General features: G+C 40.8%; 1 protein-coding gene across 1 annotated transcript in view; it reads right to left on the minus strand.

Moving 5' to 3' along the window:
* ALG13 (ALG13 UDP-N-acetylglucosaminyltransferase subunit) overlaps window positions 1-26,251 on the minus strand; it is a 105,177-nt gene extending 78,926 nt beyond the window's left edge. The window contains 3 exon segments of the mRNA XM_053579744.1: window positions 21,149-21,287; window positions 25,038-25,200; window positions 26,103-26,251. Coding sequence (XP_053435719.1) covers window positions 21,149-21,287; window positions 25,038-25,200; window positions 26,103-26,183 — 383 coding nt within the window. The 5' untranslated portion in view covers window positions 26,184-26,251.
* Window positions 26,252-27,369: the final 1,118 nt, after the last annotated feature.

Below are 27,369 nucleotides of genomic sequence, written 5' to 3' on the forward strand. Positions count from 1 at the left end.
TCAAGAAAAATGTAAGTTATTCACATATATTGCTTTTTAAGTGAAAAATAAGGTATATAAAATTTAATACAATCTATATACTTCATTTTGAGGAAGGGAACAGAAGAAAGAAAAATTGGGAGAGAGAAAATAAGAAAATAGGAGAACACTGGAAACAAAAAAATCAGGGACAGAAAGACAAAGGAGATGGAGGAAAAAAGAAAGTAACACACACGGAAGCACAGAGAAGCAGACCCACACAAATATCGTCAATTGATGGGCGGCACCTGTGGCTCAGTGAGTAGGGTGCCGGCCCCATATGCCGAGGGTGGCGGGTTCAAACCCAGCCCCAGCCAAACTGCAACAACAAAAAAAAAAAAAATAGCCGGGCATTGTGGCAGGCGCCTGTAGTCCCAGCTGCTCGGGAGGCTGAGGCAAGAGAATCGCGTAAGCCCAAGAGTTAGACGTTGCTGTGAGCTGTGTGACACCACGGCACTCTACCCGAGGGCAGTACAGTGAGACTCTGTCTCTACAAAAAAAAAAAAAAAAAAAATGGGGTGGCGCCTGTGGCTCAAGGAGTAGGGCGCCGGTCCCATATGCCGGAGGTGGCGGGTTCAAACCTAGCCCCGGCCAAAAAACAAAACAAATAAATAAATAAATACATAATAAAAAGTTTAAAAAATGGTCAATTGATCTCTGACAAACATACAATAACAGTTCAATAAAGATGGCATTTTCATCAAATGGTGCTAGAAAAACATATGCCAAAAAAAATCCCAACCTATACCTCACACCTTTATGATAATTAACTGAAAGATTTAAATGTAAAACAAACTTTCAAAACTTTTAAATAAAACATAGGAGAAAATCTTCAAGACCTTGAGTCAGGCAAAGAGTTATTACACATATCATAACATTAAAAATGATTAATTTAACTTTATCAAAACTAAAAATTTTTGTTCTGTAAATATCATTGATAGGAGAATGAAGATACAAACCACAGACCAGGAGAAAATATTTTTTATGTTACATATCTAACCAAAAAACTTTAAAAGTGTTCTCAAAAGTCAATGATAAAAAAAATCCAATTTTTAAAATGGGCACAAAATTTGAATACACATTTCACCAAGATATAGGAATGGCTAATAAGCACAGAAAAAGATATACAAAATCATTAGTCATTACGAAAATACAAATTAGAACCACAAGATATCACTACACACCTATTAGGACAGCTGTAATAAATATTACAGACAATACCAAGTGTTAACAAGGATGTAGAGAAATTAACCCTAAATAAAAGAAGACAAATGCAAAAGGTGTATGACTTCCAAAGATACATGATTCCATTTATGTAAAATACACCACAAGAGCAAATCTATAGAGACAGAAGCAGATTAGTAGTTGCCTAGGGCTGGAGTGGAACTAGGCACTGACTATGATTAAGCACAATGAATCTTTTGGGATAAAAAATTTATTCTAAAACTATTCTATGGTGATGCTTTCAGAATTCTGTATATTAACTAAAAACTACTGAGTTGTACTCTTAAAACTAGGGAATTTAACAGCTTTCAGATATGTCACATACCATACACTTCAAAGTTTAACTTTTATGATTTTTTTATTTTTTTTATCTTTAGAGTTGTGCATCCATCAACACATCAACTACCCTAAAATGATACCCTGCATCCTCTAGCTGTCAACCTCTAAATCCCCTATTTCCACCAACCCCAGGCAAAACTAATCTACTTTCTGAACTGAGGTTTTCAAGGTTCACTCACATTGCAGCATGTTATCAGTACTTATTTCTACCCATTGGATAGTTAAACCACAATTTATCCATTCATTAGATAAGAATTTGAATTTTTTCCATTTTTGACAACTATGAATAACATTGCTTTATTCATATACAAGTTTTTGTTTGGCCATGTTTTCTTTTTTTTTTTTTTTTTGTAGAGACAGGGTCTCACTTTATGGCCCTCGGTAGAGTGCCGTGGCCTCACCCAGCTCACAGCAACCTCCAACTCCTGGGCTTAAGTGGTTCTCTTGCCTCAGCCTCCCGAGTAGCTGGGACTACAGGCACCCGCCACAACGCCCGACTATTTTTTGGTTGCAGTTTGGCCGGGGCCGGGTTTGAACCCGACACTGTCGGTATATGGGGCCGGCACCTTACCGACTGAGCCACAGGCGCCACCCTGGCCATATGTTTTCAATTCTCTAAGGTAAATACTTAGGAATTGCTGGATTCCTTTAACCTTTTGAGGAACTGTCAAACTGTTTTCACAGCTGCTGTACTATTTTACATTCTTACCAGTAGCATATGAGGGTTCCAACTAGAACTTTCCTATGTTGCTAGTGGGAATGTAAAATAGCACAGCCACTCTAAAAAATAGTTTATCATGACCTAAGACAAAAGTATCCATACTGAGATTAAAAGAGTCCATTAAGTAGCCATGACAATAAAAGCAAAAAAGACTATTGGCACTGCACATAATAATAAAATTTCTGAAGCCAGAGGATAGAAGGAAGAGTCTACAGCTTTCAGAGAGGGAAGAACAGGTCAGATACAAAAAAATTTTTAAATCACAAATACAAAGAGCAACAAATTTCTCCAAAGAAAAAAATAGAATTAAGTAAACAATGAAGTTCCAGACTAGAGGGAAAATTATCTCCAACCTTAATTTCTATACTAAGCTATCTAATGGGAGAGTAAAATAAGGTGTTTGTAGAAAAGAAAACTGAAAAACTTTACCACCTTTTCTCAAAAAGCTACTAGAATATATTTGAAACCATAATAAAGAAGTTAAACCAAAAAGGGGAGCAAGCAATCCTGGAAATAAGTGATTCAACACAAGAGAAAAGCAAAGAGAATTTCCAAAATGAGGATGAAGGGAAAATCCAAGGAAGTCAGACACTCAGTAGGACTAGACAGAGAATGAGTAGTTCAGGTAAAAGAACAGAGAACTCCAGCATAGACATCTAAAATAACAAATAGGCATCTGTGGTTCAAAGGGGTAGGGCACCGGTCCCATATGTCAGAGGTGGCGGGCTCAAACCCAGCCCTGGCCAAAAAACGACAAAAAGAAAAAAAAAAGGGTGGTGCCTGTGGCTCAGTGAGTAGGGCGCTGACCTCATATACCGAGGGTTCTGGGTTCAAACCCAGCCCCGGCTGAACTGCAACCAAAAACTAGCCAGGCATTGTGGCGGGCGCCTGTAGTCCCAGCTGCTCGGGAGGCTGAGGCAGGAGAATAGCGGAAGCCCAAGAGCTAGAGGTTGCTGTGAGTCCTGTGACATCATGGCACTCTACCAAAGGTGGTAAAGTGAGACTCGATGTCTCTACAAAAAAAAAAAAAAAAACAAATAGGCTGGGCTCAGTGGCTTACACCTATAATCATAATACTTTGGGAGGCCGAGGCAGGTGGATTGCCTGAGCAAGACTGAGACATACTCTCTACTAAAACTAGCTGGGTGTTGTGGCAGGTGCCTGTAATCCCAGCTACTCCGGAGGCTGAGGCAAGATCACTTGAGTCCAAGAGTTTGAGGTTGCTGCGAGATATAACAACACAGCACTTTACCAAAGGCAACAAAGTGAGACTCTGTCTAAATAAATAAATAACAAATAGGTAATTAAAGTCATAGATAACTTATTCTGTTTAAATACCCTAAGGAGAGATATAACACTTCCGTTGGAGAGTTTAAGGATGTTTCTATCAAAAACTAGGCAAATTGGGTGGCACCTGTGGCTCAAAGGAGTAGGGCGCTGGCCCCATATGCCTAAGGTGGTGGGTTCAAACCTAGCCCCCGCCAAAAACTGCAAAAAAAAAAAAAAAAAAGAAAGAAAGACACTAACTAGGCAAATTGGCTCAGCCTCTGTAGCTCAAGCAGCTGGGACGCCAGCCACATACACTGGAGCTGGCGGGTTCAAATCCAGCCCAGATCCTCCAAAACAACAATGACAACTACAACTTAAAAACAGCCAGGCGTTGTGGTGGATGCCTGTAGTCCTAGCTACTTGGGAGGCTGAGGCAAGAGAATCGCTTAAGCCTAGGAGTTTGAGGTTGCTGTGAGCTGTGATGCTACAGCACTCCAGGGCAACAGCTTGAGACTCTGTATCAAAAAAAAAAAACAACAAAAAACTAGCCAAATTAAAAAATGAGATAAGACAAAGTTTTAAGAAATAAAATCGGGCGGCGCCTGTGGCTCAAGGAGTAGGGCGCCGGTCCCATATGCCGGAGGTGGTGGGTTCAAACCCAGCCCCGGCCAAAAAAAAACCAAAAAAAAAAAAAAAAAAAAAAAAAAAAAAAAAAAAAAAAAAGAAATAAAATCAATGAACACTACATAGCTCAGATGTTAACAAAAACTGTACTTAACTAGTCATAATAATGTCAGCAGTGAAAATGAATCTCACAACAGATAAAACTAAATGGGAGAAAGAAGAAAAATAAAGAAGAGAGAGAAAAGGAAGATAAAAGTCTCTTCTTTGGGACCTCATTACCCAACTTTTGACAAATCACCTAGACAGCAAATCAGTAACAAAACATTAGACTCGCATTATACTTTAAACCAAATTGACCTAAGAGATGCATACAGAACATTCCATTCAACAGCAACATAATACACACTTTTATTAAGCACACATGGAATATTTACCAGAATAAATCATATTAGGCCAACAAGTCTTAAGAAATTTAAGAAAACTGAAATCATATCTTTTTGGATCACAATGACATGAAACTATAAGATAATAACAGAAGAAATTCTGGAAAATATAAAAATACATTGAAATTAATCAACATGCTCCTAAACAAGTCATTATGTCATAGAAAAAAAAAATCAAAAAGGAAATCAATACGCCATTGGCTCATGCCTATAATCCTAGCACTCTGGAAGGCCAAGGTGGGTGGATTGCTTGAGCTGAGAAGTTCGAGACCAGCCTGAGCAAGAACAAGACCCTGTCAGTAAAAAATAGCAGGGCATTGTGGCAGGCCCCTGTAGCCCCAGCTACTCAGGAGGCTGAGGCAAGAGAATCACTTGAGCCCAAGAGTTTGAGTTTGCTGTGAGCTGTAATGCCATGGCACTCTACCCAGGGCAACAAAGTAAGACTCTGTCTCAAAAAATAATAATAATAAAAATAAATAAGTAAAATACTTTTAAAAGTCTCCTCATCCATATAGGAACCATATGGATAGTATTCAAATTTCAAAAGCCAGAAAACAGGTGGCACCTGTGGCTCAAGGAGTAGGGCGCTGGCCCCATATATCGAAGGTGATGGGTTCAAACCCGACCCCGGCCAAAAACTGCAAAATCAAAACAAAACAAAAAACCCATAAAACAATTTCACCATATACATAATATTTATATAAAATATAAAATAATATAAAGTAATATGATGACCTATAAGTAGGATCAGAGATGGGGAGGAGTTAGACTTAGGACTATTTCTCATTATATGCCTTGTAAAACTAGTTAATTACATGCATTAATTTTTAAAATAAACATTAAATTTAAACATTTTAATGAAGACAAAGAAACAGGTTTCAAATAATTATAAGTCTTGCCCAAGTTTTAAAGTTGAATCAGTAATACTACTGTAACTAATACTCCTCACAATTATTATGAAGAGGAATCACATACCAAAGCAGAAAAGGTAAGAACAAAGGCTCAGAAGCGGTAAAGTATGGGTTCCATTCTCCAAACTAATACAATGTTTTTTTTTTTTTTTTTTCATTGAGACAGAGTTTTACTTTGTCACCCTCGGTAGACTGCTATGGCGTCATAGCTCACAGCAACCTCAAACTCTTGGGCTCAAGCGATTCTCTTGCCTCAGCCTCTCTAGTAGCTGGGACTACAGGTACCCGCCAGAATCCTATTTTTTTCTGTTTAGCAGGCCAGGGCCAGGTTCGAACTGACCAGCCCCCGAGTGTGTAGCTGGCACCGTAACCAATGAGCAACTGGTGCCCAGCCTACAATATGATTTTTTAGAAGACCTGTGGGATAATGCTAGGCATTATCTTGCACATAATACAAACTCACTTCAAAGTGTTTAATACTGTCCTTTGAAATATCTATTGTGCTTGACATCTGAAAGTAATGGAAAAAAAAATGATTGTCTTAAAGACATTTTAGGCACTGTACCTTTGGGTACAGAATAATACACATTAAATAAAATTTAAATAACTTACAATAATTAACCTATTTGACCTATCATCAAATTGATGTGCTTTAATTTTACCATTATTTATATTGAAATTTAGCTAAAAAATGTGATTTGTAATTTTAATTACTAAAATTATTTTATTGATCAAACAGGTAAACTGTACAACATACGAATACTAGTGATTTTAATTCTAATATACTCCACATTTCAACCAATTAAACAAGGTATATGGCTGAAATTATTTTTTCAAAGCAGACGTTATCTGTGACATAGCCATAAATGTAAAGGATCTAATGCTTTTATTATTTTAATTTCTGAGACACAATACAGTATCATGAAAAGATTATTATAAACTTGGTTATGGCACTTTATTCTCTCTGTATCTCGGTTTTCTCATTTGTAAATGAAGGCTGCTTGATCTCTATGTGCTCTTCCAAGTCTAAGGAATTAACAGACTTGCCCTTCCTTGAGGTGGTCAAATTTGTGATTGCCATTAAAAACAGTTTTATGGGGCGCTGCCCCATAGCTCAGTGGGTAGGGCACTGGCCACAAGCACCGAGGCTGGAGGGTTTGAACCTGGCCGGGGGCCAGCTAAAACAATGACAACTGCAAAAAACGACAACAAAAATAGCCGGGCATTGTGGCAGGCGCCTGAAGTCCCAGCTACTTGGCAGGCTAAGGCAAGAGAATCACTTAAGCCCAAGAGTTTGAGGTGCTGTGAGCTGTGATGCCATGGTACTGACAGCTTGAGACTCTGTCTCAAAAAAAAAAAAAAAAAGAAAGAAAGAAAAATGCAAAACAGGGTGGTGCCAGCCCCATATGCAGGAGGTGGCGGGTTCAAATCCAGCCCCAGCCAAAAACTGCAACAACAAAAAAAATGGGGCGGCGCCTGTGGCTCAAGGAGTAGGGTGCCAGTCCCATATGCTGGAGGTGGCGGGTTCAAACCTAGCCCCGGCCAAAAATAAATAAATAAATAAATAAATAAAATTAAAAAAAAAATGCAAAACACAATGATTACCAAGAATCTCTTGCTCTCATTTCCTTCTCTTCCTCATTTCTACCTGAAGCATAATACAGATTTGAAAAGAGAAAATTGCATTGTGCTTTCAAAAAAAAAAAAAGAGAAATAGTACTTTGCTTTAAAAAATAGAAAGAAAATAGTACTTTGCTTTCAAAAGAGAAAATAGTACTTTGCTTTAAAATATATATACATATATATCACTAACACAGAAATACTGACCAAAGGTTTTTTGTCGCTGTTTACTGACTTAAGATACTTGAAGTGAGAATAAAAGAAAAAAAAAAATACTTGAAGTGCCTAATCAGTCTAGTGTTTTTCAACTTTTTTAAATCTCACAGCACACTTAAATTATGTTGATCAAAAAAAAAGTTAAAAAAAGAATACACTTACTGTTCTTTGAAATTCTTGAAAAAATAATGTTATTAATGATCTTTAAAAATTTTTCGGGCACACCAAGATCCTTTCACAGCACACCAGTGTGCCACAGCATACCAGCTGAAAATCACTGGTCTAGACAGATTGGGAAAAGGATGAATAAAGACGAGAACATTCTGTTCTGTTTTGAAGCAATGAAATCCTATTTCTTACAACAAAAGCTAACCAAGAGAAAATGTATTACTTCAATGGCATTTCTTTTTTTTTTTTTTTGGTTTTTGGCTGGGGCTAGGTTTGAACCTACCACCTCTGGCATATGGGACAATGGCATTTCTTATTTTAAACATGCCAATTTGTTTTACGTCTTAGAAATCACCTATTAAGGAAGTTAAAACTAACTCACAAGTGGGAAAACTGAGATCCAAAAAATTACTTACGCCAAGATTTAGGAATGTTTTTCAATCCTAAATTTGAGGTGTATTATCCACCCACTTAACACTAGTGATGGAGAAACAACCAGTATATTGTCCTATACAAAGGAGGAAATGTTGTCTGGTATATTTTAAATGTCACAAGAAAAAGATGCAACATATGCTCTCTCACAGATGCTATTCCAATAGTGATGATCAGAGTTCAGCAAACAAGTACCTTGGAAGCACTCTTAACTGTGAGTAAAAATACTGTAGGGCAGCACCTATGGCTCAAAGGAGTAGGGCACCAGCTCCATATACCGGAGGTGGCAGGTTCAAACCCAGCCCCAGCCAAAAACTGCAAAAAAACAAAAAAAAATGAACAATACCGTACTGCTTTACTGGTCGTCTTCTCCTAATATCCTAATGTAGTATATTATAAAATAATTGTTACAGGGTGGTGCCTGTAGCTCAGTGAGTAGGGCACTGGCCCCATATACCAAGGGTGGCAAACTGCAACAACAATAAAAAATAGCTGGGCGTTGTGGTGTGCACCTGTACTCCCAGCTATTTGGGAGGCTGAGGCAAGTGAATTGCTTAAGCCCAAGAGCTGAAGGTTGCTGTGAACTATGATGCTACAGCACTCTACTGAGGGCAACAAAGTGAGACTCTCTCAAAAAAAAATTATTACAAATAAAAAATCCTATTCAGTCCTTTTTATCATTAGAAACAGTTACAGGCGACACCTGTAGCTCAGTGGTTAGGGTGCCGGCCACATACACTGAGGCTGGTGGGTTCGAACCCAGCCTGGGCCAGCTAAACAATGAAAACTGCAACAAAAAATAGCTGGGCCTTGTGCCAGGCGCCTGTAGTCCCAGCTACTTGGGAGGCTGAGGCAAGAGAATCACTTGAGCCCAAGAGTTTGAGGCTGCTGTGAGTTGTGATGCTACAGCACTCTACCCAGGGTGACAGACTGAGACTCTGTCTCAAAAAAAAAAAGAATAGCTGGGCATTGTGGCGGGCGCCTGTAGTCCCAGCTACTCGGGAGGCTGAGGCAGGAGAATCGCTTGAGCCCGGGAGTTGGAGGTTGCTGTGACCTGTGTGATGCCATGGCACTCTACCGAGGGCCATAAAGTGAGACTCTGTCTCTACAAAAAAAAAAAAGAAACAGTGCTACATAAGACATTATGGTTTATAAACATAGCATAAGGATATTAATGTTAACTATAAATATGTATATTTTAAATGTCACAAGAAAAGTTTTTAATTTGTATTGCATTATAAAAACCGGGACTTATTGAATTTAAATCAGTAATCATAAAGGAGAGTCTAGGCGTTATCACCAAAACATTAATGAATGATGGTCAAGAAATGAAATTACTAAAGGTAGCCTCAGTGTAGGGATTCTTAATCTGGGGCCTCAAGATACCTGTAAACTCCCCAAAAGTCACTATAAAATTGTGTATATGTGTGAGCAGGGAGAAAAGCAATAATCTTAAGTATTTCATTTTTTGGACAGTGTCACTTTGTCGTCACCCTTGGTAGAATGCCATGGCATCATAGCTCACAGCAGCCTCAAACTCAGGCTCAAGCGATTCTCTTGTCTAAGCCTCCCAAGTAGCTGGAACCACAGGTGCCCGCCACAACACCCGGCTATTTTTAGAGATGGGGTCTCGCTCTTACTCAAGCTGGTCTTGAACCTGTGAGAATCTACCCACCTCAGCCTCCCAGAGTGCTAGGAATCTTAAGTATTTTAAAGGGTTCATGACTGAAAGAAGTTTTAAGAACCACTGCCTTGGAGAACAAGACTGTAGTCATCAAAAGAAAACCAAATTCAGAGCTATATGAGTATCAATAAAATAATTTTGGCCAGGATGGGGTAAAAATTCATAAGACAATAGATTTAGAAGTCAAATACCAAGATAGATGATGTATAAGGATGTGGCCAGTACCCTGAGCTATGGGTATTGAGCTATGGGTACTGAGCCATTCATCCAGTCTTTTATTATAAATACATAATGAGGGTCTATCTTTTGTATCAGCAGGACTCAGAGACAGTCTAGTGGGGGGAGGAACTATGTCTTATGCATTCTTGAGTTCTCTGCCTGAAATACAGTAAGCTGTTCATAAAGGAAACACTGTTATCTTGCATACATTTATTTCATACTGGCTTGATTTGACTTGTATGTAAGATAATCTCTCAAAGTATTTTTCTGAGAATATCAACATTAAAAAACATGTATTCTATATTCTAGTTTTAAAAACATGTATTCTATATTCTAGTTTAAAGCTAGATTTTGTTGTCTACCTTTTGTTTAGCCATCTACAAAATTATACTAGAATATTCATAATTATTTCATAAATTAAAATCACTTGGTAGTATCCTAAACCTTGCTCCATGTAATCTTTTACTGGAAAACACTTTAGCTACTGCTTATGTACCTGATTTTTAACAATGTTTTACCATAAATTTCCAATAGGTAGCATTATTTGACAGATCTTTAAACACCATCATATTGTGTAGGCCATGCCTGGGGCCTAGCACACTGGGAGGCCATGACGAATGGACTGTTGGAGGTCTGGAGTTCATGACCAGCTTGAGCAAGACACTGCCTCTAAAAAATAGATGGGAGTGGTAGTGGACACTTGTAATCCCAGCTACTTGGGAGGCTGAGGCAAGTGGATTGCTTGAGCTCAAGAGTTGGAGGTTGCTGTCAGCTATGATGCTACAGCACTCTACTGAGGGTGACAAAGTGATCCAGTCTAAAAAAAAAAAAAAAGATACTGTATGGATCAGCACTGTTATATTTGGGATGCCATTCCTGAAAATGCTTAATCCTAAAAACTGACCATGCAATAGGATGGTCACATCTTTCTTGTGAACAAGGGTCATACTAGATACTTTGAAGTCAAATCAAAGTCAGTATGAAATGTGTGCAGAATGACAGTGTTTCCTTTATGAAAAGCCTATATTTCTGGCGGAGAAATCAAGAATGCATAAGACATAGATAGTTCCTCCCCAAAGACTGTCTTTGAGTTCTGCTGATACAAAAGATAGACTCTCACTATGCATTTATAACAAAAGACTGAATGAATGGCTCAGTGCCTTGCTCAGTGGTTAGGGCACCGGCCACATACACAGGGGCTGGCGGGTTCAAACCTGGCCCAGGCCTGCTAAACAATTACTACAAAAAAAAAAAAATATATATATATATATATATATACACATATATATATATATATATATATATATCCTGGAGTTGTGCCGGGCACTTGTAGTCCCAGCTACTTGGGAGGCTGAGAGAAGAGAATCACTTAAGCCCAAGAGTTTGAGGTTGCTATGAGCTGTGATGACACAGCACTCTACCTAGGGCAACAAAGAGAGCCTCTGTCTCAAACAAACAAACAAAAAAAAAAGACCGAATGAACGAATGGGCTTGAGATACTCAGGAAATAAAGCTGAGTATTTGGTGAGCAATTAGACATAAGGGGTTGGGAGGCGCCTGTGGCTCAAAGGAGTAGGGCGCCGGCCCCATATGCCGGAGCTGGTGGGTTCAAACCCAGGCCTGGCCGAAAACTGCAAAAAAAAAAAAAAAAAAAGATATAAGGGGTTGGAGAGTTATAGCCTGAAGGACTGACTAAATGGGGACATCATTAATAGAGGTAAGGATCTCAGAAGGATGAATAGAAATATGACTTTAGTTTGGGACACATCAAGTTTGAGGTGCTTAACAGACATGACCAACAGGCAACTGGAAATGCCATTCAGAAGCTCAAAACAGATTTGGGAGATAAAGATAAGGGAGTCAACAGTAATAGCTCTGGGAGTGATAAAAATGGCAAGAAAAAATATATATAAAGGAAAAAGGACCAAAAGGAGAACCTCAAAACACTAATATTTAAGGGAAAAAAAGACCAGTAAGTAACTTGCAGCCAGGTAAACCAACGGGAAGTTTCCACACGCGGATTCTATGAAGAACAATTAGTGTGATTTTTTTAGTGGCAATACGAAAACTCAAAAAAGGTTATACATCTATGGCTACCATGCAATCTGAATATCTCGGGATAATCCTGAGTTCAAATTTATGAGTCTTACAACCAGCATGAATGATGGAAATATACTGGAACTCGATGTTCCAATTACAATTTCCATACCATCTTTGGACCCTTAAATAGCATAAAACTCTTTTGGTTCGGCGCCCGTAGTTCAGTGAGTAGGACGCCAGCCACATACGCCAAGGGTGGTGGGTTCAAACCTGGCCTGGGCCTGCTAAACAATGACAACTGCAACCAAAAAATAGCTGGGCATTGGTGTTGGGCACCTGTAGTCCCAGCTACTTGGGAGCTGAGGCAAGAGAATCACTTAAGCCCAAGCGTTTGAGGTTGCTGTGAGCTGTGACACCACAGCACTCTACGGAGGGCAACATTATGAGACTATGTCTCAAAAAAAAAAAAAAACTCATTTTTCACATCTGTCCTAAGCTCAGTTTCCTCATTTGCAAAGTGGGACAATAACTATTTCATAGTTACTATGAAGATTAAAGTTTCTCTGTGTTAAATGTTCTGAATAGTATTTGACACGTGCTGAACTCTCAGCAATTGTTAACTGAAATTATTTCTCATTCCCCACAACTCCATAAAAATAGGTACTAATTGTACAGCAGAAGACTGATCATCACATGGCTATCATGACCTTTTCCAAATCTTTTCCAAAAATCAGTTTCAAACAATATGCCCATATACTTCATTTCTCAAACTATATGCATATTTCTTGTCATCTCCACAAAGTTCACATTATGAACAAATCAGAGATTAAGTATTTATACCATAATAAAGACCCAAGAAAATTTTCTACATTACTGAGTCAGTTGTGACTTTAGTCTTTGAAACCTCTTGTTCAAACTATCAAAGTGGTAAACCTTTTTATATTATCCTTTGTTTATATATGACCTACTGTTAAGTGTACAAAGTAGAGCTCAAAGGTGTCTTAGATACTAGATAATACTTTGAGATAATGACGTTTAAATGTTCCAGAACTGTGTATCAAATTAATTTGTTGTATTGTCTCAGCCCCAAATCCTTTCAGTTCCTCCCTTCCCAAATTATAAGCCTATAGTCACCTAAAATCCTTAATTCCCAAGGTCATCCCATATTATCACAACACTGATTTACCCCAATACCCTAAACTTCCTAGTATTAAATTTCTGCCTCTGAACCTATCCACAATGTGAATTTCCTAATTTTAAGTTATTTCACTTCCTTATCCCTGGAAACATAAACATCTCTAATAGAAAACTGCTAAATAGGCTCAGTGCCTGTAGCTCAGCAGCTAAGGCGCCAGCCACATGCACGGGGCTGGTGGGTTCCAACCAGGTCTGGGCCTGCCAAACTACAACAACAAAAAAAAATCGCTGGGCATTTTGGTGGATGCCTATAGTCCCAGCTATTTGGGAGGCAGAGGCAAGAGACTTATTTAAGCCCAAGAGTTTGAGGTTGCTGTGAGCAGTGACATCCCAGCACTCTAGTGAGGCTGACATAGTGAGGCTCTTAAAAAAAAAGGAAAAAAGAAAATTGCTAAATAAATGGAATTCCATTTACTCACTGATTTCAAGAACCTGAAGCTCTATCATATAATGAAAACAAATTTTAACTTTATTCAACATTTCAGACAGAATTTTGCATACTATTTTCTCATTAAGGACCACTAAGTATGGGGGCGCCGGCCCCATATATCGGAGGTGGCAGGCAGGTTCAAGGTTCAAAGCTAGCCCCAGCCAAAAACTCCAAAAAAAAACAAAGACCACTAAGTTGTAAACTTGTCAATTTCTCTTAGTTCGTTTTCTCATGTATAAAATGAGCGGTTTAAACCAACTATTTATTCTTCGAACTCCAAAAGTATCTAATTCTTTAATGTCTTAATTCAGTAGATCTACGTAGTATCAATTCTTTCCGGAGAATTTTACTAGACTCCAAAAACTCAGAAATCACTAATTTCTAAATCCTAGGTAAGGCTGTCATATACCAAAGGAAAACTCAGGTAAGTATAAAAATACTAAAATAAACTTCTGGAAACAAAGAAAACCTTCCTTGGGCGGCGCCAGTAGCTCAGTGGGTAGGGCACCAGCCACATACACCAAGGCTGGCAGGGTCGAACCCAGCCTGGGCCACCTAAAACAATGACAACAACAAAATAGCCAGGCATTGTGGCGGGCGCCTGTAGTCCCAGCTACTTGGGAGGCTGAGCCAAGAGAACTGCTTGAGCCCAGGAGTTTGAGGTTGCTGTGAGCTGTGATGCCACAGTACTCTACCAAGGGCAACAGCTTGAGACCAGTCTCAAAAAAAATGAATAAAAAGAAAAAAAAATTGGCGGCGCCTGTGGCTTAAAGGAGTAGGGCATCTGCCCCATATGCCGGACGTGGTGGGTTCAAACCCAGCCCCATCCAAAAACTGTAAATAAATAAATAAATAAATAAATAAAAAATAAAAGAAAGAAAAAAAGACAGGAACTGAGCTGATGGGGAACTTAGCCATAAAAAAATAATAAAATTAAAAAAAGAAAACTTTGGGGCGGTGCCTGTGGCTCAAAGGAGTAGGGCACCGGCCCCATATGCCGGAGGTGGCAGGTTCAAACCCAGCCCCGGCCAAAAAAACTGCCAAAAAAAAAAAAAAAGAAAACCTTCCTTGGAAGGGATTAGTGACTAAAATATTAGACAAATAACAAAAAGCTTACAACATAAAAAAATGTATAGGAGAACACAAGGCAGGGAATCAAGGAGCTGCTTCTAGTGGCAGCTTTCTAAAAGAAATAATGGAATTGGACTAGATAATCTAGAGAAGCCTTGACATATCAAAACTGCTCTAAAGTCTCCTTTAATTAAAAACCCACCACTAGGGGCGGCGCCTGTGGCTCAGTCAGTAAGGCGCCGGCCCCATATACTGAGGGTGGCGGGTTCAAACCCGGCCCTGGCTGAACTGCAACCAAAAAATAGCTGGGCATTGTGGCGGGCGCCTGTAGTCCCAGCTACTCGGGAGGCTGAGGCAAGAGAATCGCTTAAGCCCAGGAGTTGGAGGTTGCTGTGAGCTGTGTGAGGCCATGGCACTCTACCAAGGGCCATAAAGTGAGACTCTGTCTCTACAAAAAAAAAAAAACAAAAAAAACCCACCACTAGCTCAGTGCCTGTAGCACAGTGGTTATGGCACCAGCCAGGCTGGCAGGTTCAAATCCGGCCTGGGACAGCTAAACAACAATGACAACCACAACAAAAAACAGCTAGGTTTTGTGGTGGGCACCTGTAGTCCCAGTTACTTGGGGGGCTGAGGCAAGAGAATCGCTTAAGCCCAAGAGTTTGAGGTTGCTGTGAGCTGTGACACCACGACACTCTACTGAGGGTGTCATAGAGAAACTGTCTCAAAAACAAAACAAAACAAAAAAAACCACCACTGATATAGTATTCCTAAAAGTATAGCCAGAGATCTTACTACCCACAATTGACATCACTGAGGCTCTGCTAAATGAAATAACAGAACCTAAGTTACACATTCTAATGGGAAAGGAAAAAGCAAATGATATGAGAGCCCATATGGCTTTTTAGTTGTCTGATATTTGGGTAGATCCTCCCTTTGTTTCTGATTCTCTATAGTCAGTCCTTTTTTTTTTTTTTTTTGTAGAGACAGTCTCACTTTATGGCCCTCGGTAGAGTGCCATGGCCTCACACAGCTCACAGCAACCTCCAACTCCTGGGTTTAAGCGATTATCTTGCCTCAGCCTCCTGAGTAGCTGGGACCACAGGCGCCCGCCACAACAACGCCTGGCTATTTTTTGGTTGCAGTTTGGCCGGGGCCGGGTTTGAACCAGCCACCCTCGGTACATGGGGCCGGCGCCTTACCGACTGAGCCACAGGTGCCGCCCAGTCAGTCCTTCTTGCTATAAAATAATCATAAAAACTGAGTGACCAACATAAACTTTCAGCCATAATTCTTCTCACATAAGAAAAACATTTAAAGAGGGACTAGAAACACTTAACATTCTCTCCCTGGATCTGAATATGATCTCTCCTAAAACATTAGTATTACGTTAATATACAATTACGGTTATGCTGCTTCGAATTCTCAACTATGTAATTACTCACTTTTTAGATTACTCTCAGCAAAATTTTAATCCAAGTTGGCTTCCTCCTGCTACCCAGAGTACTTCTCAGCCACCACTTCTACCATTAGTGAAAATTTATTTTAATACTAGCCTAAGTAAAACACAATCAGTAAAATAAATCTACAAAAACATTATAAAATGCATCCCAAGTAAAATATTTAGAACACTTAACATTTTGGAATAATGTCATGAAAGGTAGGTCTTCACAGTGAATGTTCAATTTTTACAAATCAATGATATATCTAAAACATTCTACCAGAGAACTATGGACATTTAAGGATAAAGCAGTTTATTTTAAAGGTCTTGAGACCATGTACTCTTAATAAGAATTGTATAATGTGTCTATCTCATGTTACCATATAAACTTTAAAACCATATTCAAAACCATATAAGTCATCATACACATATCATTTATTATTCACTTACGAAACTAATTTTATAACCAAACACATTGTAAATTTGTTACAGTAGATGTTTCATTACCACTATGGGAAGGGATTCTTTTTAAAATAACAGTAAATCCTACTGGTGTAAGTCCTTTGATTTGTTGTTCTCAAACCAAGAAAGCTTTGACATTGAGCAAAATTATTTTTGTCACTTTTAGATTTTAAAAAAGTGAACATATAGCCGGGCGTTGTGGTGGGCGCCTGTAGTCCCAGCTGCTCGGGAGGCTGAGGCAAGAGAATCACGTAAGCCCAAGAGTTAGAGGTTGCTGTGAGCCGTGTGACGCCACGGTGTGACGCCACGGCACTCTACCCGAGGGTGGTACAGTGAGACTCTGTCTCTACAAAAAAAAAAAGTGAACATAACCACTCCACTCTATTTTTCAGAATAAAAGTAGTTTCTCCATGTACAACAGATCAACTTACTTGATAATCATTTCTAATCAAGGACTGAACTATTTCGCAGAACACAACCCATCATTTCTGGGTTTTGTTATTTAAATGTAGTTCCTAGGAGACAGTCATGGTGGTTCACACTCATAATCCTAATCGGAGGCTGAGGGGAGAGGATCATTTGAACTCAGGAGTTGGGGATCAGTCTGAGCAAGAGCAAGACCCCATCTCTACTAAATATAGAAAAAAACTAGCACATCAGTAGTCCTAGCTACTCAGGAGGCTGAAACAAGAAGACTGCTCAAGCCCGAGAGTTTGAGGTTGCTATGAGGTATGATGCCACGGCACTCAACCCATGGCAACAAAATGAGACTCAGTCTCAAAAAAAAAAAAAAAAAGAAAAATGGTTTATTGGATTATGAAGCTAAAAATGCCAACTCTCATGGAAACTTGTTACTGTTTCCTTTTTTTATTCCAAGGAATATCAAACTAATTACATTTATGCTCCTTGTCAAAGTCTTTAAGTTTTGTTCATTTTTTTTTTTTTAATTTGTCCGGGGCTGGGTTTGAACCCACCACCTCCGGCATATGGGACCGGCGCCCTACCCGCTGAGCCACAGGCGCCGCCCAAGTTTTGTTCATTTTTTCATGATTCCAAATCCACTTGGCAATTCTAGGACAAAACCTGTGAATGCTCATTACATACTGAAGATCAGGAAAAAGCTAATAAATTTACTAAATTCTAATTAGGATTTGGACCCAAATGCAAATGTGTACACCATAACATTTCCTATACATTCTACAGATATAGGAAGTTTATTAACTTATATTATTCTGCAAATAAATGTTTAATTTGATTTAACCACATTCCATATGTTGGATTTGGGGGGTGTTTTTAAAGTGTTGAGAGTTTAGTGTTTATTTTTGTAATCCAACAACTTTATCCAAAAATGCAGAAAATTTTTCTGGCTGGCCAGGAGGATAACATTTCAGTGTTGATAAGTCCATTGACTGTAACAGCCCAGGAAGCGTGCTAAAACAAAAGAAGAAAAATATTAGGTAACATGGGAGAAAACGCCATACTTCATTTGTTGCCCCCTTGATGACTGAATCTAGCTTTCAGGAATATAATGGTAAAACTGCACATGTGAATTTTACATATTTTAATATTATACATGTATATATACTAGAATTAAAGTAATACAAAGAATACTATAAAATACCAGCATAAATTTAGCAGATATTTCATCTCCTATGTCAACTGAAATATTTCAGAAATATTATTTCACAAAAAATTTGTTCACATGGCTTTGTAGAACTTTTCAGGACTGGGCAGATTAAAACTGATGCAAAATTAACTTTATGAAAATAGAGCAAAACAAACTGAAACCAAAAACTCAAGTAAGTAATAGCTACCAGATAAGAAAATAATCTGGGGAGACTATTAGACCATGCACAAACACTGTAACTTTTTTACCAGTAATTTACTATCATAAATCCATATATAATTAAACAATTTACAACCACTGTGCATGTTGGAAATAAGTTTCTAAATCACAACATTCAGAAATTTATTTAAACCAGCCACTTAAATTAAAACAGACATATTGCCACCCAGCCTAGGTTTGGGGAAAATAAATGATTTACTTAAAATGAAAATACAATCAATTAATTTTTGTTATTGCTTGTACATATATGACTTTCTTGAATTAATACTGGATAAGACTTCTAAAACTGAAAAAAAAATAAATAAATAAATTGGATACTTGTACAGTTACCTTTCAGCCTGGGTAAAAACTCAGGATGTGTTTATGAAATCAATGTTTTCCTGTTAATGTACTAACATAAAAGCAAAATTGACTTAACATTTAGAATTATAATTACTCATCAACAAAATCTGGAAAAATTGACTTGCATAAACCAGTTAGGAAGGTAAGAATTTTATTCCTCTTTTTAAAATGATATAAAACCCACAAGTGCATTAATGTGCACAGCTATGATTTAATTTTAAAAAAAGTAAAAAAAAATAAATAAAAATGATGTTAAAACAATCTCAACTACCCAAGGGAAGATATGCCCATTATCTAAAGAATACATAATTTTAATTATCTAAGTTCTCCCTTGACTCATGATAGCTCATGACTACTTCTATATTACAGAGCCACCCAGACATTCCCTCTCCTCTATCATTATCGGAATGCGAGCACCAACAATTTTACACCTGAAACAATCAATGAAACTGTCTCCTCTTGATGAGAACAGGAATCCTTGTCTGTTTTTTTTCACTGAAGTGTATCAAGTGCCTAGAACAATGGCTGACACATGGTAGGTGTTCAATAAATTTTAATAAACGAACAAGTATTTACTGAATACCTAAGAAACAGAAGCAATAAAAGAAACCTTATTATTTTCTAACCATTTTTTTCTAAGATTTTTTACTTTAAAATTAATTTCAATTTATTGGAATATAAATATATATAATCCTTCAATGAGATTTTTACTCTTTAAAATATTAAATTAGTATAGGTTTTAAAGTCAAACAATTGGGAATTACTGACCTGGCTCTTTCGCAAGCTTCTAGTTTTTCAAGGAAGAACTACTAGAAAACCAGGAATTTTCTTCGTCCTTCTATTGTGATGATCAGTTCTTAATGAATTCTAATATACTTCTAAAAAATAATACTCCTTACCATAAAGTAATTCCTCTGCTTAAAATACTGCAATGGCTTCTCAGTAAACATACAATAAAATCGGGAACTATAACATGAGCTGTCTCCACCCAGCCTCATCTTATAGTAACACTCTCCCTTGCTCCTGCTATACTACCCCTTTCCCCTCTGTTCCTCAAGCAAATCAAACTCCAAGTTCACTCTTTTTTTTTTTTTTTTTATTTTTGAGAGCAAGACTTATTCTTGCCCTGGTTAGGAGTGCTATGGTGTCATAGCTCATGGCAATCACAAACTGTTGGGTTTGAGTAATCCTCTTGAGTTGCTAGGCATGTGCTACCATGGCCAGCTAATTTTTCTATTTTTCATAGACAGTATCTCTCTCTTGTCAGGCTGATCTTAAACTCAAGTAATCCACCTGCCTCAGGCTCCCAGAGTGCTAGGATTATAGACGTGAGCCACCATGCCTGGCCCCAAGTTCATTTTTTTTTTTTTTTTTGTAGAGACAGAGTCTCACTCCATGGCCCTCGGTAGAGTACCGTGGCCTCACACAGCTCACAGCAACCTCCAACTCCTGGGCCCAAGCGATTCTCCTGCCTCAGCCTCCCGAGCAGCTGGGACCACAGGCGCCCGCCACAACGCCCAGCTATTTTTTGGTTGCAGTTTGGCCGGGGCCGGGCTTGAACCCGCCACCCTCAGTATATGGGGCTGGCGCCCCACCGACTGAGCCACAGGTGCCGCCCCCCAAGTTCATTTTTAAAGCTTTTGCAATTACTATTCCCTCTGTACCTAGAGGGTCACATGATTGGCTCTTTCTTGTAATTCCTGTCCCAGTTCAAATGTCACATACTCTTGTCAAGCCTTCCCTGACAATTCTATCTAAACTAGCTCTTGCATAACCCTAACTTTTTTTGTAGAATATTTCACCATGTGAAATTATCCTGAACATTTCTTTTTGACCTTTTTTACTGTCAATCTTCCACCACTAGAATATGAGTACATAAGATCAGGAATTTCATGTTTATCACTGTATCCACAGCACCTAAAACAGTCCTGCTACATTTAGATGTAGTTGAGTAAATGAGTAATTTTTTTTTTTTTTTTTTGAGACAGTCTCAAGCTGTCACCCTGGGTAAGTGCCATGGCATCACAGCTCACAGCAACCTCAAACTCTTGGGCTCAAGCGAGTCTCTTGCCTCAGCCGCCCAATAAATTAGTAAATTTAATTTAGGGATACCAATAGATTCACTGAAAGCAAAACCTTAACTGAAATGAACAAATACCTTCCTTGAATAATGAAAATGTAACAACTGCATGCCAGATACACACACACACACACTCAGATATTCACATGAAAAGAAACAGCCACAAATAGAAATTCAACAGAGATCACAGTTAAAAGTGGGAGACAAATGAAAGGGTTTTATTGGTGAGAAAAATCAAAGTATGTTTGACAGGTGGGAGAAGAAACAAAGAGACAGATGGGTTACGTAGGTGGGAAAGAACCGTTAGGGAGTAATTGAGGCAAGAGATCAAATAATCAGTCTTCAATATACCTGCAGGTACAGTAGAAGAGATGCCCCTCTTTGTGTAGCTGCTTTGCCAATTCCAGTTGATGATTGCTCATCAACTTTTCATTTACAACCACCACAAGTGGTTTTCCTTTTTCCAGCGACTCCAAACAGGTTCCTGCCCCTACAAAAATAAATCACACCGTTCAATACAATGTTTAAAAAGTTACAATGCTCCATCAAGCTTTATAGTTGCAGGGGTGTCCAACCACAGCCTGAAGCTGGCTATAAACATTTACTTATCTAAGAGTTGTCTTGAGTCTACACATTAAATACGAAAACACTAACAAAAGCCAAGGAGCAGGGCGGCGCCTGTGGCTCAAGGAGTAGGGCGCTGGTCCCATATGCCGGAGGTGGTGGGTTCAAACCCAGCCTCGGCCAAAAACCACAAAAAAAAAAAAAAAAAAAAAAAAAAAAAGCCAAGGAGCAAAGGTCCGTGCATAATTTTCGTGATTATCTGCCACCAAAGATAAGCATTCACAGCCAACCATGGGCCATGGCTGGATGCTCCTGAAAGTGAAAAACAGTCAACACAACTACAAAGCAGGCCTTTCAATTATACATTCAAAATGAATGAAAGGGCTCGGCACCTGTGGCTCAAGCGGCTAAGGCGCCAGCCACATACACCTGAGCTGGTGGGTTTGAATCCAGCCCGGGCCTGCCAAACAACAATGATGGCTGCAACTAAAAAACAGCCGGGCATTGTGGCAGGTGCCTGTGGTCCCAGCTACTTGGGAGGCAAAGACAGGAGACTCGCTTGAGCTCAGGAGTTGGAGGTTGCTGTGAGCTGTGATGCCACAGCACTCTACCCAGGGCAACAGCTTGAGACTGTCTCAAAAAAAAATAAAATAAAAAAAGAATGAAAGTATAGTTATCAACTGCTCTATGGTGTTAGAAACCTGAGTTGAAAACTACATTACTTCATCACTGACAATGATATTATGGCCTATGACTCAGTTCTGTGCCATCTGCTTCTAGTACTTATGGGGTTACATTCCCATAAACTCACAAGTTAAAAATATCCTGTTGAAAATGCAATCCACCCAACCATTATCATAGTTTAGCCTAATCTACCTTAAATGTGCCCAGAACACAGGCAGCGCCTGTGGCTCAAGGAGTAGGGCGCCGGTCCCATATGCCAGAGGTGGCAGGTTCAAACCCAGCCCCGGCCAAAAAAAACACACACACACAAAAAAAAAAAAATGTGCCCAGAACACTTGTTATCCTACAGTTGGACAAAATCATGTAACCCCAAACCCATTTTGTAATAGTGCTGAATATCTCATGCCATTTACTGAATACTGCACTGAAAGTAAAAGGAATGGTTGTATGGGTAGTTGAGGAATGGTTTCTATTGAATATATATTGTTTTGCACTAGTGTGAAGCTGAAAAATCCTAAATCCAGCTGTTTTAACATATCACTGACCGGTCACAAGTTAACTCGTGTTTGTACTTGCATTAGCTACTGCAATTTTTAAAACACACGGCAATGTAGACTACCGTAAAAGCTTTCTTGATTGTGTTCAGTCATGTTCACTTTATTACAAAAAATTATTTTTCTGGATATTCAGGCTTTTATCACTGTTGTAGTTTTGCAAACATTTCAACCACGACAGATTGTGATGCTAAATAATTGTTTAGGGCCAGACAAGGTGGCTAAGGCCTATAATCCTAGTACTCTGGGAGGCCGAGGCAGATGGACTGCCTGAGCTCAGGAGTTGGAGATCAGCCTGAGCAAGATTCTTCCTCTAAAAATAGCCAGGCATTGTGGTGGGCTCCCACTTCTGAGGCAAGAGGATCTTTTCAGCCAAGAGTGTGAGGCTGCTGTGAGCTATCACCCCAGGGCACTCTAGCCTGGGGCAACAGAGTGAGACTACATCTTTAAAATATCATTTTTTTCTTTTTTGAGATGAAGTCTATGTTGCTAAGGCTAGTCTGGAACTTCTGGGATCAAGAGATCCTCCAGTCTCAGCCTCCCAACTAGAAGGGACTATGGGCTTGAATGCTATACAATTTAATCACCAATATCTTGGTAACACCTATTTCTTTCTTTTTTTTTTTTTTTTTTTGTAGAGACAGAGTCTCACTGTACCGCCCTCTGTAGAGTGCCGTGGCGTCACACGGCTCACAGCAACCTCTCACTCTTGGGCTTACGCGATTCTCTTGCCTCAGCCTCCCGAGCAGCTGGGACTACAGGCGCCCACCACAACGCCCGGATATTTTTTTTTTTTTTTGTAGAGACAGAGTCTCACTTTATGGCCCTTGGTACAGTGCCATGGCCTCACACAGCTCACAGCAACCTCCAACTCCTGGGCTTAAGCGATTCTCTTGCCTCAGCCTCCCGAGTAGCTGGGACCACAGGTGCCCGCCACAACGCCCGGCTATTTTTTGGTTGCAGTTTGGCCGGGGCCGGGTTTGAACCCGCCACCCTCGGTATATGGGGCCGGCGCCTTACCGACTGAGCCACAGGCACCGCCCACGCCCGGATATTTTTTTATTGCAGTTTTGGCCAGGGCTGGGTTTGAACCCACCACCCTCGGCATATGGGGCCGGCACCCTACTCACTGAGCCACAGGCGCCGCCCGGTAATACCTATTTCTAAAGCCTTTACTCTCCTCAAACTAGACTTTAAAAACGCAAAACACCCCCCCCACATTCAAAACTGCAATATTCCCCAAAAGTGGTTATTCTGAAGGTATTAGAACTCTAACCCAATCATCAGGAAATTAACTAGACCATCAAGATGGTTCTCTGAAGAACAAAAAATGATTTACAGAATATATGGCTATTAAATTTTTTTTTTTCTTTTTGAGACAGTCTCACTCTGTCACCCTAGGTAGTGTTGTGTCATCATAGCACACAGCAACCTCAAACTCTTGGACTCAAGAGATCCTCCTGCCTCAGCTTTGCAAGTAGCTGGGACTAGAGGCACCTGCCATGACACCCAGGTAGTTTTTCTATTTTTAGTAAAGGTGAGTCTTGCTCTTGCTCAGGCTGGTCTTGAACTCCTGAGCTCAAGCAATCCCCACCTGCATTGGCCTCAGCAAGTTATTAGGATTACAGGCATTACCACACCAGGCCCCTAGGGCAGTGGTTTTCAACCAGTGTTCTGTGAGAGGATCTTAGGTGTGCTGGAAAAATTTTTAAAGATAGTGGGGCACAGTAGCTGACACCCATAATCCTAGTATTCTGATAGGCCAAGGCAAATGAATTGCTTGACATCAGTTCAAGACCAGCCTTAGCAAGAGCTAAACTTACCTGTACTAAAAATAGAAAAACTAGCCAGGCCTTCTGGCAAGCGCCTATAGTCTCAGCTACTCGGGAGGCTGAGGCAAGAGAATCGCTTAACCCAAGAGTTAGAGGTTCCTGTGAGCTATGACACCACCGCACTCTACCCAGTGCGACAAAGTGAGACTGTGTCTCAAAAAAAAAAAAAAAACACCAGGGCGGCCCGTGGCTCAAAGAAGTAGGGCGCCAGCCCCATATACCGGAAGTGATGGGTTCAAACCCGGCCCCGGCCAAAAACTGAAAAATAAAAAAACAAACAAAAAACACACACACACACAAACCACTGGTTTAGGATTTCCTATTGTAGAGCTGGGCTATAGAGATTAATTTCCCATCCTTCTCTCCCGCAGAAAAACTACTTTCTCGCCGATAAAGTTCTCAATGGTTATATTTTAAAAAGTGTTCAAAAGGCTTACAGTTGCGGCACTCTACCGAGGGCAGTAAAGTGAGACTGTCTCTACAAAAAAAAAAAAAAGGCTTACAGTTGAGTTACTCTAGTGATTTTATTTCACCTGGAAAAGTTCAAGTGCCAGTTACTTATAGTTAATCAAAAACCGAGAGCCCCCAGAGGGTAAGGCACTTTACCTGCGTGACTAATGACAAGATCTGCCTTCCGAAGGTCTTCTTTTACCGAATCCTTGTACCTATAAACATCCAGAGTAAATGACTCAGTACGGAACGGTTCAGGTGCCACCGTCCCTCTCCCAATTTGGAGGATAAGTCGGCTGTAACCGAGGCTCTCGATTATCTGAAACGGGAAATAAGAAAAAGCGGGCCTTTTAAACTGGCTCCTGTAAGAACAGCTAGATCAATGAGGCACGCGCCAAGTTCCGCGTTCAGGCCGGGGGCCCGGCGTCCAAACTGCCCCGCCGCGCCGACTCCCGTTAGTTTTTCAGAACTTAACAAAGTTATTCCGTTTTCACGTCCCGAGCCCAACAAGTACCTCGCTAGCCCTAAGGAGACAGAGCCGCCTCACCGAGTCGGGAAAGAAGCGGTCCCGTTAAAAGAGAAGGAAGAAACTGAGAAAGCCGCAAGCTAGGAAAGGGGAGCGACCAACGGACAATTTAGTTCTACCTCACCGGCTGGCAGGGCCACGAGAACCGCGAGCGCTGAGGCTACGACGCCCTCCGGGGCCGACGCGTCACACGAGGACGCCAGCCCAAAGAGCGCCTCACCGCTAAGGCCCGAGGGCTGGCCAAGAGCGTCGGGGACCAGCAGGGGCACAACGGCTCGCAACGGCTCGCTACAGTCGCCCTGACGGCGGCCTCAGCGGACTGAGGCGCCGGGCCCTAACCGCCGGGCTCACAGGACGCCAGACAGACCTGCGAGACGTAAAGGGCTGGCCCGCGTCTGCCGCACCTAAGAGGGGCGGGGCCGTTTGAGGGAGGGGCGGGGCCATGGGGAGGAGGGGAGGAAGCGGAGAATTGCAGGGGAGAGAAGCGGGGGAAGGAGGAGCGGTCGGGGGAGTGGGCAAAGGAGGGGGAGGACCTCGCACAGCCGGGGCGTCGACACCTGTGATACGGTTGCGGGGGTTTCTTCCCGAAGCTGAGGTCAAGCAAGGTTGCCAAAGCTAGCAGTAAGAAGGCTGGCGGCGGGCGGCGAGCGAAGCGCTCCGAGCCACGCCGTTGCTGGGTCCCCCGCCCCACTCACTTGCAGACAGTCGTGCGATGACACACACGCAATCAGGTCATCAAAGCTGGTGGTCCCTACAGTAACAAATACGCTCTTCATTGCGCGGGTTTCAGGGTTTCGCAATCCAGAATTGCAAGGGCCGGATGTGACGCAACAGGCCACCGGAGCTGCGGCAGCCACACACTGTGCGGAAGGCGGAAGTCAGCTGTGGCCGCCAGGGGGCGGTGGGACGCTAAGCTACGTCACGGTGGGGGGTGGAGCTAAAATTGCTAAAGGCACGTGTGCCAACAGTTGTTTTAAACCTTTTCCGGGTAGCAGCTTCTGAGAATCCTTCGCTATAGGGGATGAGGGCTGGCTAAATGTATTTATTTCATCAAATATGGTGGTTAATAACAAAAATCCTAACACCCTATCCTAAGCATTGTGTTGGTATCATTACTTGGGTACCACAAATCTTTTAATGACAGAGAAGTTTGGGATTCTTTATTTGCTGCCATGGTTTTTCTTGTGTTGGTTTGAGTTTTTGAGACAATCTCACGCCCACCCTGGGTAGAGTGCCATAGCGTCATAGCTCATAGCAACCTCAAACTCCTGGTTCAGGTGATTCTCCTGCCTGAGCTTCTTGAGTAACTAAGACTACAGGCACCCCCCACAACTTCCAGCTAGTTTTTCTATTTTTAGTAGTGAGAGAGGATACCCAGGAAGGTTGAGATCTAGAACAGAGGTCTTCTCTGTTGGAGGAGACCACAAGGATACACCTGCAGGATCCTCTCCATGGTGACTCAGCTGTTAGGAATTTGTAGACTTAACTTCCAGGGACCTGGAAATTTCCACTTACGTGCAATCCTGTAGATCTGTAGGAGCTGGAACAGCATTTCCCGCTTGATTCAAACTGACCAATGACAAAAGTACCCATGGATTGGCATTTTTTTTTTTTTGTAGAGACAGAGTCTCACTTTATGCCCTTGGTAGAATGCCATGGCGTCACACGGCTCACAGCAACCTCCAGCTCTTGGGCTTACCGATTCTCTTGCCTCAGCCTCCCCAGCAGCTGGAAATACAGGCACCCACCACAAGGCCGGCTATTATTTTTTTGTTGTTTGGCGGGGCTGGGTTTGAAGCCACCACCCTGGGATGTGGGGCCGGCGCCCTACTCACTGAGCCACAGGCACGCCTGAATTGGCACTTTTTTTTATTTCTTATTTATTTTTTTTGAGACAGAGTCTCACTTTATGGCCCTCGGTAGAGTGCCATGGCATCACACAGCTCACAGCAACCTCCAACT

The sequence above is a fragment of the Nycticebus coucang genome, chromosome X (genome assembly GCF_027406575.1).
Source record: "Nycticebus coucang isolate mNycCou1 chromosome X, mNycCou1.pri, whole genome shotgun sequence".
Taxonomy (NCBI): domain Eukaryota; kingdom Metazoa; phylum Chordata; class Mammalia; order Primates; family Lorisidae; genus Nycticebus; species Nycticebus coucang.